Source organism: Vombatus ursinus, unplaced genomic scaffold, assembly GCF_900497805.2.
Source record: "Vombatus ursinus unplaced genomic scaffold, bare-nosed wombat genome assembly UNPS02014791.1, whole genome shotgun sequence".
Lineage (NCBI taxonomy): Eukaryota > Metazoa > Chordata > Mammalia > Diprotodontia > Vombatidae > Vombatus > Vombatus ursinus.
The window spans coordinates 78,291,805-78,305,595 of NW_020954569.1; the positions used below are offsets into that span (position 1 = coordinate 78,291,805).

A 13,791-nucleotide genomic window follows, 5' to 3' on the forward strand; every position below is an offset into this window, starting at 1 on the left:
TGTGCTTTTGAATGTGGTTGTTTTTTTTTTAATTAAACACGTGATATTTGAGTGATAGCTATAAAATAAACATCTCATAAGAAAATGGTCTCAATACTTTAAAGGCATAATTTGTGCATACCTATTTTAATATTTATTATTTATATATTTTTATTTTTTTTATAACCTTGGGACTGCAGTGTGAGATGTAAATTTAATTGATCAAAATATGTATGAATTGATAGGTTTGTAGACACAGAACTTCTTAACCTGGGCTCTTTTTCTTTTTTTCCAAAACCAAATTTGCTAGTCATGTTTCGTTATGATTGGTTTCCTTTGTAGTCCTATATATTTCATTTTCTGCATTTGAAAATATTATTCTGAGAAGGGTTTCATCAGATTACTACATATTTCAGTGATACATAAAAAATTTTCAGAACCCCCACTTTAAAAGATCTGTGATTTTACCAGGGTGGATATTTCTTTACTCCAATACTAGTTGTAGCCTTTCCATGCCTTAGGCTTAGACTGTGGTCTTTAGTGAGTATTGTTATAGCTTTTTGGTGATGAGCTCCTCCTTGCTCAGCCTGGTTCTTAGAGGACAGGCCACTTCAAAGCCTCTCTGTTAAATCCAGCAAAGTTTGTATCCCACTTTGATGAAACATCAGAGTGAGACACTCATGAAAGATTTCATAAACAAACATAAAATCTCTTTGCTATGGATTAATTTGTAGTAAGAGTAGTATGATTAAGATTGCTCAAGCTGTCCTTTTCTTGGCTAGTACCAACATACTAGTGCTGTGCAACTAGATTAGGCTCGTAGATTTAGTTGGGGATATTTAGCAATCAATCAATTAACAAGCATTAATTAAGTGTCTCTATGTAGCAATGGTATGTGCAAAAAACTCCTGGCCCTCCCTCATGGGTCTTAAATTCTAATAGGAAAGACAACAAGTACGTGAGTAGGTGTGCACAAGACATGTACAAATCAAGTGTCAGATATCCTTATTGGAGAAGGCACTAGAAGAAGGATTTTTAACCTGCAGGAGAGTCTGTGAGCCTTTCATTCATTTATTTATTTACTTAATTTTAGTAACTTTCAGCATAATTGATTTTCTTAATATTCTTACATATATTATTTAATACATTCAAAAAACATTATTCTGAGTGGGAGTCCATAGGCCTGCCAAAGCAGTCCTTGCCACAAAGAAGGTTAAGAATCTCTGTAGTAAAAGATGGAAAGAACAGGAAATCTCTCTCATAGGAAGTGGCACTTGAGAAGAGTCTTGATGGAATCCTGGAATTCTATGAGGAGATGGAGATGGAGAACATCTTTTGTTAGGAACGTCAGATTTGGTGGGGGAAAGTCAGAAGAGGAAGATGCTACTAGGGACAAGAGAGGGATGTGGAAATATGATTTCAGGGAAAGAAGATATGAAGAAAGCACCCTGAACCTTTATTTAGGAATGCTTGATTGGCCTAAGTTGCTCAGATATCAAGATTGGATCAAGTAGTTCCTGAGGGGAAGAGACATATAAATTCTAAACTATGTTAGTGTATATTCACCTCAATCCAAATATCTGCCCTTCTTGGAAAAGAGAAATAATCCCAAAGTAAAAAATCATAAATGCTTCAAACTTATCACCTTTCTATTACTGATTTTCATTTTATCCTGTTCCTCATCTGTAGTTGTGATCTTAATTCCCAATATGCAGATCCACTCAGAAGAGTATATATGTTTGAGGGGATCTTTTTCTTCTTAAATTATTTTTTCAAATGTACTGAATGTACATCAGTGTTTGTGAATTCTGTTTCATCTAAGTAATAAGCTATCCTTTGCTTATCTCTGGGCTAAAGGGATTCACTGTGATGAAGGTACTCTTTTCTGAGTACCTTTTGTCTGCATCCTCATGGAGCCTTCCAAAGTATCTATACTTTGCCTATTTGGGTACTCACCGTACCATTTTATTTACGACATATCATAGTCTTTTGTATCATATTTCTACCAAGTTGACTACTATTGAAATTTTAAAAAGAACAAATTATTTCAAGAAAGATGGACTTTTAACTTCTTCTTTCACAATAAAAGATCTCCATCCCCAAAAGATAATCTTAGACTCCTAGATTACTATTCCTAGTAATAAGTTACTTAAAGTGTTCTGTAAGACAACAGATCAAAATTCAATATTAGGAATTATTTTTATTAATTTAAAAATCGTATTTTATGTTTTTTTAAAAGAAGAATCCTAAGGTTTCAAATCATTCCCTTTTTACAAATAATAGTCAATTAATATGTTTTTCTCTCCCTTGATCAGACACCAAAATAATCTCTCATAGAAATTCTAGTAGTGCATTGGCAGAGTTAGCACTGTGTATCAGCATTTGCAATGCGAAACTCTAGATTGCCATTCTTCATAATGAAACTTTAAAGTTGAACCATGTTTACAGTTATAAACTCACTAGCCCAAAGAAATTTTTCAAAAATGCAAGTGGACCAAGGCGTTTCCACACCTTAATGGGTTCACTTGGGAGCAGATTCTTTTGTGGAAGAATGCTGACTAGTAAGCACTTTGGCATTTCTGCAGTGGGGTGCATGAGTTCTTCTTTAGCCTCCTGTACTAATCACTGGGGACCTGAAACTCATTAGATACTCTGCTAGCCCTTACATACCATTACTTGAGATTCCATTTTGGCATTCTACCAGTAGATGAAAATGAATTGAAATCTAAAGTGTTATCTATACATGATCTGAGCTCTGGTGATCTGGGGAGGGGAAAAGACTCACCCACATGGAAATTTATTCTATTCCCTAAACAGCAGTAATACAGAGTTGGAATGGGAGGTGACTTTTTTCTTTATTAAGAAATTAATTAATTTATTAATAAATTTACGACATTAGAGTTTTCAAGTGCTAGCAATAGCAGAGGATGGATTTAGAGTTGTATGGGGCCTGAGCAGTCATACAGTTCAACCTCTTTTATTGATGAGAAAACTGAGATGTTTTAGAGAGGTTAAGGGACTTGCCCAAGGTCATGAAGGTAATAAGTAATAGAACCAGAACCCTGAAGCAGAGGTCCCCTCTGCACAAATTCAAATTTTTTCCATTTTACTAAGCTGCCTTCCCTCATTGAGATCTTGCAATGCCAGAAATAGGTCCCATCTGTCTCCTTATTTTACTTTCCCTCATGTTCATTTTTTTTTTGAAGTTATAGATGACGTTTCATTTGTTGAAAGATATCTAGAAGCCATGACTTTGTACAGGAAAAATCTTAAACACTTAGGTCATATAAAAATGAGAGATATAAATTAAAATTTATTAAAAAAAAAACTTGACCTTTTGTTCTCTACCCCAATGAGATATCTTCTTTAAAATGTCTTTTCTTATGGGAGTGGGGGTTGGTAGTAATGCGGGATTCCTATTAGTACATTTAGCTTCTCATAAGAGTCTACAAAACCTAGAGGACAGGATTTATATTGTGAACCACTTGAGTTTCCAAAACAGAATTGTATGTATGGGAGGAAGAAAAGAATGTGGCAATTGGAAGGTTAACATTTAAACAAATAAACAAAAAGGAGAGTACTAGCCTGGAGTCTAGCACTGGATTGGAAACTAGTAGGCTGGGGTCTAATACTAGCTTTGCTATTATATTATGTCTGGGGCTGTCAAACTTACCCCAAGGTTGATGAGGCCTCAGAGTCTCAGTTGCCATATCAGAAATACAACCCTTGGCTGTCTCAAAGGGTCTTTTTGCCAGAAAGCTGACCCCTCCAGCCAGTAGCTACCAAGCACAGCCACAGTACACAAGATAGACGCCCACAGAGACGGAAATAAACACAGCATGTTAGACTTAGATACGATGACTAAAGTGTAGTAGATTTACTGCCAGCTGAAGTTTTTAACTGTAGACAGAGTTCTCTTGGCACTCTTATCACCATCCTAAGGGTGGTTGTACCATTAGAGATATTCAGAAAACCATTGTTGTTACTAGAAGAGACGTACAGAGAAATCTCTAAACTCTCAGCAATTCAGACATGCTCTTCTGGAATCCCAGAGTCTACCTAGGTCTGAAGCACTGCTCATAAACAACTGAAATCTGCCACAACGGTTTCACAGTAATGGCCAGGCTATTAACTGTCAGGATGAGTTTCCTTCTTCTTGTTCTTTAAATGTTCCCACCAGACACTGCCCATCATGGCAATGCAGCACAGTAGGGATGGGAGAGGGTCAATGCTCTTCTTGATGAGGTCTAGAGGTTTAGGGGTGCTGGGACCCTGAGATCACGACATGCAGATCCTGCCCGAAAGAATTCAACCCAAGTCTTCTTTCTGCCAAAGACATGGTTTATTAAAAATCTGCCACATTAGCCAGACTCTTAAGGAATCTAAGCATCTATGAGCTATTGGCTAGATTGTAAAAATCTGAGCAGTGGCTAGATTATAAGAATCTGAGCATCTTCATAGAGACAAGATGGACCTTATATATAGAAAGACTGTGAGAGGGATCTAGGAGTGGCCAAGTAGTTTGGGGCGACTGGAGGAGGGGTCTAAGGAGGATCTGGTTGGGAGTGGCCAGTAAGCTGGGGTGAACTGAAAGGCTAGGACCTGAACCACTTGGCCTAGGGAGAATGGAGCCTATCTAGTATTAAGGGTGGGAAATGGCCTGGGGCCACAGGGAGGTAAAACAATGGAGGACTAGGCTAGGTTAAGGATAACAGAGAATTGGGAGATTGAGTTTAGCCACAGTGAAAGGCCAGTTGATGGTATTATAGCTTCAGAGATTTGGCCACGTAGGAAAGGCCAGGGTTTTTCCTTTTTGGGGTCTAGATCCCAGCCTCATCATTCTTACCATATAGTGTTGACCTAGCTCCCTGCTCCAAGCTTTGTCATTATCCCTTGGCAGTTGTGCTAACCTGAGTGACCCTCAAATGTGTGTCATTTGACCTCCTTTGGCTTTAGTTGCCTGAGAGGAAATGAGAGAATTGATCTCTATAATCTCTAGGATCATTTCCAGCTTTATAATTCTATTAGGCTATTTTATACTCCTGTTTGTCAACTCTTCCACAGAATTAATTTAAATAAACAGGAAGAACTTAGTGTACTTAGCTCCGTATTATGTTCTAATCAGGTTCTAGCAGAGGAATACAAGAGAGATGTTAACCTAATAAATAAGTTGAATATTTGTATTTCTTATTTTGTATGTTATCTCCTCATTTGTTTCTGATATATTCTTTTCTTCTCAAGTTGTTGTGCTCGCATTCTAAGGAAACTATTCTGAATTCTTGTTAAATAACATTTTTTCCTTTTAGTGTTGGAGGGGCCTAGACTAGAGTCCTACTTTTTGCTGTTTCTTCATGGAATGTGGGTGATACTTGCTTCTCAGAGGCTATCTATTCCCATGGAGTATAACCTCTAATTGGTTCTATTAAACTGAAAAGTCTTCGTGTATACAAATTATATATATGTATAACAATTATCAAAGGAACAACCTACCTCAATATTAGAGGCTTATCTACAAAAGACTGCCTACTGGGTCATACGTTTGTTGGTCACAGTAGTTTATGAAACCATTTGCTTGGGTCTGGTGGCATTGCAATTTATTTCAGTAGAGTGACATGGTCAGACTTCAGCATTAGGAAGATTATTTTGGGAACTGCTTGGTGGATGGATTGGAGATGGGAGATTTTGGAAACAGGGAAAGAATACTTAGGAGGCAATTATGTTAATCTAAGGCAAGAAGTGATGAGCACCTGAACTAGGGTAGAAGTATTGTAAGCGAGAGGTATTGTAAGTTGGGAGCAGATCCAAGTTTGTCAAGGTATAATTGACAAGATTTGGCAACTGATTGGATATGAGGTATGAGGGGGAGAGGGATTATGCTTAAATTTTAGAGCCTTGGTAACAGCGAGGGTATTATAGCCATCAGTAGAAATTGGAAAGTTGGAAGTTACCCAAAGTAGCTTTAATTGCAAGTAGGCATGATGGTTTGTTATTGGCCGCTAAAATGCTGAAGTTTATCAGCTATGTTATATTGAGATCTGCATTCTATAGTTAAAAAATGCATTTGGCAGTTTATGTACAATAATTTAGACATTGTGTCTTTGTCTAATATCTACTGTTGGGGTTAATGTTAGGGCCTCAAGTAGATGACGTCAGTAGTGATATTAATAGATTTACCTTAGGTAGTCTCCTGGTGAGGTCTTGCCTATTGTTTCTAAATGTAGAGAAACCAACCACATTTATACACTTATAATAGGAAAATTCATGATCTAGCTTAATAGATCAAAAATGTAAAGACTGTCAATTTTCAAACCTAATATGCTTCTCATGTCTATAGACTGAAGACCCAACCATGGAACGGCCCTATACGTTTAAGGATTTCCTCCTCCGACCAAGAAGGTGAGGGCTTATTTTTGTTGTTTTACATGTATGCAGATTTCAGTTTACTTAAATTTTACTTTTTCACACAAGTAAATATAGTCCACAAAAACACAATTGTACCCAAACCTTTAGTAACTTGTCTTTTCTCCCTATTATATAGTCATAAATCCCGGGTAAAAGGCTTCTTACGATTGAAAATGGCATATATGCCAAAGAATGGAGGACAAGATGAAGAAAATAATGATCAAAGGGAAGATTTAGAGGTAAGACCCTTTGCTTTATGTTTTCTCTATTGTTGTTTAATAATAATAAAATAGCTAAAGTGAATTTAAGGTTTTTTTCAGAATACCTCATTTCAGAAATATGAACAAACATATTGGCATCCTTCTGTTGGAATTAATGATGGCTACCATGTTCAGACATATTAATGAGAATATGTTACAGTTCATTGTAGCCTGCATTGTTTATAAAATGTAAATATTCACCACAAACATTTCTAATGTTTTTCTAGTATAGAACTGGGGGTTAAGGAATTATTTTAGAATTGCTTGCACCTGTAAGATTTTATATTGTTTTCTTTTACTATGTTACTACATTTGTGGCATAGTAGATTCAGTGCTTGACTTGGAGTCACAAAGACTCAAATTCATATCTTTCCTCACACACTTACTATGTAAACCCCTACCAGCCTCAATCTCATCATCACCTGTAAAATGAAGATAATAACAGCTACTTCACAGGTTGTTGTAAAGATCAAGTGATATATTACATGTGTTGTTGTTCAGTCTTTTCAGCTGTGCCTGACACTCCATGACCCCATTTGGAGTTTTCTTGGCAAAGATACTGGCATGATTGTTATTTCCTTCTCCAGCTCATTTTACAGATGAGGAAACTGAGGCAAATAGGGTTAAGTGATTTGCCCAGGGTCACAAAGCAGGTTAGTGTCTGAGGCTGGAAGATGAATCTTTCTTACTCCAGGCCTGGCACTCTACTGAGCCACCTAATTGCCCATAAAATACATATAAAGTGCTTTTAAAACCTTCAAGTTCCATATAAATGCTAGTTGTTGTTGTTATTGAATATAAAGGGAAGATTAAAGACATAATGAGCCATGTCTGATCAAATGACCAAATCTTGAGTTTAGACAGTGCCCCTTTGGATATCAGAGAATTTCAAAACTTTGTAGAGTTTACTCAGTTACTTGTGCCAGTGAAGTCAATACATTTTTTGTGACAAAATGTACATTTGTATCAGATAATTTTGTTGCTGTTTGCCAATTGCACAGGTACCAGATAATAGTAATCATAAAAAGAGTTTACATTTAGAGAGCTTTCTTAAATTTCAAAGCATTTTGTTACATTATCTCATTAATACCTCCTTATTGCTCTATCTGAAATTAAATATCTTGACTGTAAGTAAGATTTTTAAAAACCAAGTAGCCCTTTTATTTTATAGAGTTAACTTTTAAATTTTAATGTAGCTACCATGAACAATTGAATAGTTTTCCCACTGTGAATTTCTTTCTTTCTTTTTTTAAGATAGGATTACCCAGGTTTTGCTCCTTCCCACCCCTATAAGGGATTTGGAAAGCAAACCTATTCACTTAATCCCATCATGACTTGAAGATTTATCCCTTTTAAAATCCCCTCTAACCTTTGGGATTCATTCAGAGTATCTTAGAAGCATTAGAAAATCTCTCCCAAGTTTCTTTTTCATTTGGCACCCACATGTGAGAATGCATTAGATGACCTTTCCCTAGGAAAAACCATTTTGGAATTAACTGTCCTGATAAATTTTTCTATTCTTTCTTATTTTTTTTAGTGGGGAGGGGAATGAGGATTTGAAGAGGGAGAATAGGGTGGGTCCACCAATGCCTTCCCATTATTCACTAAGAGCATTTTACCTTTTTATGTGCTTTTACATCTTGAAAAGACTCTCTCAGTCCTGTTTTGTTAGGCAATTATTCCTCTGCTTCTGACAGTGGATGTTAATCAAGGCCTAACTATTACTTGGTCTGCCATTTGGGTGCAGCTGTTGTATTATGTGAATAATGTGTTATGGGCATGTTAACAGACCCCTCAGACTGAAAAGCCAAGTTTTGGGCAATATTTCACTCACAAACTTTCATCTCTATGTATAGTATATGAGGAGAAAAATGAACAAGTGGGTGGTAGACTGCTCTGAATTTCAAGACACCATAAGCATGTCAGCATATTTTCATTTATTATTTTAAATCCAGTAATTTTTTACACTCTTCTACTTGTCTGATGGCAGTAACCAACATATTAATAATTTTACAGTGATTTTACTCTGGGATATTAGGAAAGGAATACTTAATGCTAAAAATATGTATTGTAAAATGTAATTTTAGCTCTAAGGCTAGGCAGCCTGATTGTATGGGGGCAATGTCATTAGAATAAAGGGAGACAAGTATCAGTTCCCAATCTACATCTGGCTCCAGGGATGAAGAGAAACCAGCCATGAGTGTGGTAGCTCCTTACCTAGAAAAAAAGAATATTAAGCCTAGAATATATTTATTCCTGGCCTTGCCACTGATTCATTTTAACCCATGATAAGATTTCAGGCAAATCACTGACATCTGCAAAATGGAGATCTTGTTCACCATTTTCATTCATCATTTAAAGATGTTAGAATATGTATAACTATCATAAAAAAAAACCCATGGGTGTCATGTTAGTGAAGCTCTGATGAAAGCCACATAGGCCTTCAAACAAAAAGTCACACATACAGTGCAACAATGAAATAATGAGAATAATTTTTTAAACAGTAACATATGATTACTTTAAAATATTTCAAAATAGTCCCCTTAGAAGATTATTATTATTCCATTTATTCTAATGAAGCTGTTGTTACTTAAAACATTTCTGGCATTTCTCTTTTGGGATGGCCTTCAGAATCTGTAAAAATTTATTAAAATCATATTTTGTTGAGATAAATTATAAGTAAGCACATCAGACTATCTGTGGTCTTGCCTTAGGCCCTGCTCCTTGCTGGCTGTGTGAGGTTGGGAAGTCATTGCTCTTTTCTATAAAATGAAAGAAGTAAATTAGATAATTCCTGTGGTTCCTTTCAGCTTTAAAATTACTACAAATTTATGTTTCATAATCTCAACCAGGCCCTCACTTCAGTAAGGCAATCATTTTTCACCTCCTTAATCAATTTATTATCCCACTCACTGCAGGAGCTGTTCATACATTCTCATCTCTCCTTAATCCCTCCTAATCAAATTTCCCTTCATAATTTCAGCAAATGGCCTTTTTTTTTTTTTGGAGAGGTATGAATCATGATTTTCCTCTACTCTGTTTTTCTCCCCTCTTTCTCATCTCACATCATTTAGATGTCTTTCCCCACTGTCTCCTCTTCACCTCTGTCTTTCATGTTTTTCTTTTTTGCCAAGGCAACCCTATCTATACACACCTTTGATCCCATTCTGTCCCATCTTCTCCAACCTATTGCCCCCCTCTATCATCCTCATGCTCTCAATCATTTTTAATCTTTCTCTACTTGCTGCTTTCAAACATGCTCACTTCTCCTCTATCATTAAGAATCCTCACTACCATCCCTGCTAGTTTCTGTCTTATATCTCTTTTACCCTTCTTTGCTAAACTCCTTGAGAAATCCATCTACAGTAAATACCGTCACTTCTCCTCTCACTTTCTTCTAAACTATCCACAATGTGGTTTCTGGATTCATCATCATTCAGCTGACACTGCCCTCCACAAAATTACCAATGTTCTCTTATTTTCCAGATAAAATGGCCTTTTCCTTCACCGTCCTCCTTCTTGATTGATCTTCAGTGTTGCTATGGCTGATCACCCTCTTCTTCTGCAGATTCTATCCTTTTTAGGTTGGTGTGACTCTGCTCTTACCTGACTGACCATTCTTTCATAGTCTCCTTTGCTGGATCTTCATGGACTGTCCCCCATACCTGGAATGCTCTCCATTCCCCCATTCACCTCCTATTTTCCCTGGCTTCCTTCAAGACTTGGTTCATGTCCCATCTTCTGTAGGAGGCGTGTTCTCATCTTCTTTCATTAATGCAAGTTCTTTATACTCAAACAGTCACCCTAGTGCAGACCCTCATTACCTCCTGCCTGAACTATTGTAGTAGCCTTCTCATTGGCTTACCCACTTCAGTCCATTCCCCAGACTGACTGTCACCCTCTCTGATCAAGGTAATTAGGGGCCAAAGTGGATAGGGTGCTGAGCCTAGAGTCAGGAAGACCTGAGTCTTCACTTAACTAGCTGTGTGACCCTAGGCAAGTCACTTCACCTCTATTTACCCCAGTTTCCTCAACTGTGAAATGGGAGCAATAATAGCATCTGCCTCTCTCTCAGAATTGTGAAGATCAAATGAGATAATATTTGTAAAGCTGTTAGTAGGCACGGTATAAATACTCATTCTCTTTCTTCCTCCCATTCAGTAAACTCCTATTAAGAAGTGCTCAGTTTTGCTTTTCAAACTCTTCACAACCTCACCTTCTCCTACCTTTTCAGTATTCTCATGCTTTATTCCTCTCCAGTGACATTAGGCTTCTCACTTTTCTTCACACACAATGCTCCATCTACTGTCTCTGTCTTTTTAGTGGCTGCCCCCCATACCTGGAATGCTCTCTCTTCCCACCTTCACCTACTATTTTCCCCGGCTCCCTTCAAGATTTGGCTCATGCCCCACCTTCTGTAGGAGGCGTGTTCTCATCTTCTTCAGGGCTATTGCTTTCCCTCTGAATTATCTTTCCCTTACACCACACATTTTGTTTGTAGTTATTTGTGTGTCATTAGAATATGAGTTCCATGAGGGCAGGGCCCATGGTTGTTCCTTTTATCTCCAGTGCATAACACAATTCCTGACACATAGTAAGCACTTAATAAAAACTTGTTTACCGGATGATTATTCTTAATAGCTTCTTTAAAATTAGACCTTGTATAAAAACACCAGGTATTATTTTTTAGACAGTTGGCTTAATGGTGGATTTTATGTTGTGCTTGTGTGTTGTTGTTTTTTTTTTAAGCTGTAATGTTGCTTTCTTATCCTAGAAGCAAAAATAAAATTAACCTTTTAATCACCCATCCAACTTTATTTTATAGCATGGGTGGGAAGTTGTTGATTCAAATGACTCAGCTTCTCAACCCCAGGAAGAACTTCCTCCACCTCCCCTGCCACCTGGGTGGGAAGAGAAAGTCGACAATCTAGGCAGAACTTACTACGTCAACCACAACAACAGGACCACCCAGTGGCACCGACCCAGCTTGATGTAAGTTCTCTATGTCTATGGGTTAAAGAGCATGCCCTTGGTTTGGACGGAAATAGAACAACGCATGGCACCTCTTTGAGAATAAGGCTGGGACTTAAATCCAAGACCAGTAACACTCACAGGTTTTTAATGTTCTGTGATCCTTTCTTGGCTCACCAAGTTAAGGTGAAGAGCCTCCAAGCAAATCACACTATATGCATTCTCAGAATAATAATTTTGGTGTCATAGTGTTCTTAGGAAATCTTGAATTGGATGATGAACCCTTTGATAAATTGGCATTCCTGGATTACTTGGCATTATTGGATTAATGGAATGGAAAATTGAGCTTATGTTTCCCAGATTTAGTAGGCTATGTTGAATAATTGCTTTTTCCTCCTTGACCCCAGTCTTGGTGACTGACCCTTAATCCAAAGTGGCAAAACCAAATAACTTTGGAATCTTCTCCATTCATTGAGCCTGTGCTTACCAGCATGGAGGAAAGGGAAGGGAGAGGATTTTTTGAGACCCTATCATTACTTGATTTTTACAAACCTTTCCAAAAAAGACCCATGTAGCATATGCATGTATGTGAAAGTTCATAGATGTGTGTGTATAATTAAAGAGAATTATGTTTTTAGAAATTTTTGAAAATTTTGCATTTTCATCTTGGAGGGACACTGGATATTTCTGTTCTAGGATAGTTTGCATATGGAAAGTGCTTAATAAATGTTTGTTGGGTTAAATCACTGCTATAGATTAATTTCATTCTTCATTTGCCTTAGTACAATAAGTTTATCACTATCTAGCTTACTTTGGTGCTGGTTCTGGCTCTAGATATGATGGATCATCTTAGCTATTCAAGGTTGAGTTGAACTGACACTAAATAATATTCACTGCAAAATTTTCTTTAAAAAAATAAAAATGCAAATAGTTCCATTAAAGTCCTATTTACTTTTCTCCTGTGGCTAATGGACATAGCTATTCCCATTGGTGAATCATTTTCCCTTCCTTTCTACATAATCACTACTAGACAATTAGCTATTAAAACCATTTTGAGGAAATACTTATTGTTATTCTAGCCTAGCTTTGAAGTATTTTGTGCAGATGCAGTAGTTTAAAGAGAAGAGGCTTAAACTGAGGATCCCCATCTTCTTGTAAGAATGGTTTTTTTGTAATCAAATCAGTCTTTATGAAGACAGAAGTTGTGTTAGTTGTAAAATCAGAGAGCAACACACAGAAGAATCTATTCTACTGTGAAATGACGAGCTTGATTCAATAATCTATTCACGTCAGACTCCTCATCAAATATTTTAAGAACTTGAGGGCAGAAAGTTGTCATTTATAGTCTGGAAAGGTTTGAGTTCACATTCTAGAAGATTCCCAAGTCAATACTAGTAGAAGCATGAAATGAAGACTTGTTAACTCTTTGAAGACTTTTTGGTTTAGGGATGAAATTAAGAATGGTAATAAATTTGGGAAAAAGTAACACCTCAGTCACTCAGTGTCCAGGGGTGAGGAACCTGGGGCACGTGTGGACCTTTAGGTCCTCAAGTGCGGCCCTTTGAGGAATCCAAACTTGTTTGTTCTGTGGAGTTGGGATTCTGTCAAAGGGTCACACTTGAGGACCTAGAGGGCCATATGTGGCCTGGAGGCCACAAGTTCCCCACCCCTGGTCCAGAGGACTGGAAAGGACTGGACTGAAAGGCAGAAGAATTAGACTCTTGTCCTGGTGCATAGTAAGCGCTAAATGAATGCTTGTTGTCTTGCCTTGTCTCTGCGTCTTATTGTTCATATACCTTTAAGCAACTTCCTTAAATTATCAAAGCTTTGGTTTCTTCCTCTTTAAAAAAAAAAAAGAAAGAAAAGAAATGAAGATCCACATACCCCTACATTTCCTACTTCATGGAGTTGTTATGTCAATTGAGATAATGCAGGTAAAAGGTTTGTTTTTTTGTTTTGTTTTGTTGTAACAAAGCATTATACAAAAGTGAGGTAGTACAATTATTTTTCAACACAGTGCTTTCTTTAGTGATTGGGAAAATTGTGCTTCCAAAATCTTAATCAGAGGTTCTGTGTTGTGTTTTTTTTTTTAAAGCTACTGAAGTTTAAATGTATTAGTCAAACTAAGAAAAATGAATTACATAGATGTAACCCCCTCACAAAACAAACCAAAAATTTT

At 37.0% G+C, this 13,791-nt stretch overlaps 1 protein-coding gene across 5 annotated transcripts in view; it reads left to right on the top strand.

The window, feature by feature from the left end:
• Positions 1-13,791, top strand: part of NEDD4L (neural precursor cell expressed, developmentally down-regulated 4-like, E3 ubiquitin protein ligase) — a 452,792-nt gene that overhangs the window by 351,478 nt on the left and 87,523 nt on the right. For all 5 annotated transcript variants that reach the window (XM_027868834.1, XM_027868835.1, XM_027868837.1 and 2 more), the window contains 3 exons: positions 6,314-6,375; positions 6,518-6,620; positions 11,467-11,633. In XM_027868834.1, the coding sequence (XP_027724635.1) occupies positions 6,314-6,375; positions 6,518-6,620; positions 11,467-11,633 (332 nt within the window). The remainder of the gene's footprint in view (positions 1-6,313; positions 6,376-6,517; positions 6,621-11,466; positions 11,634-13,791) is intronic.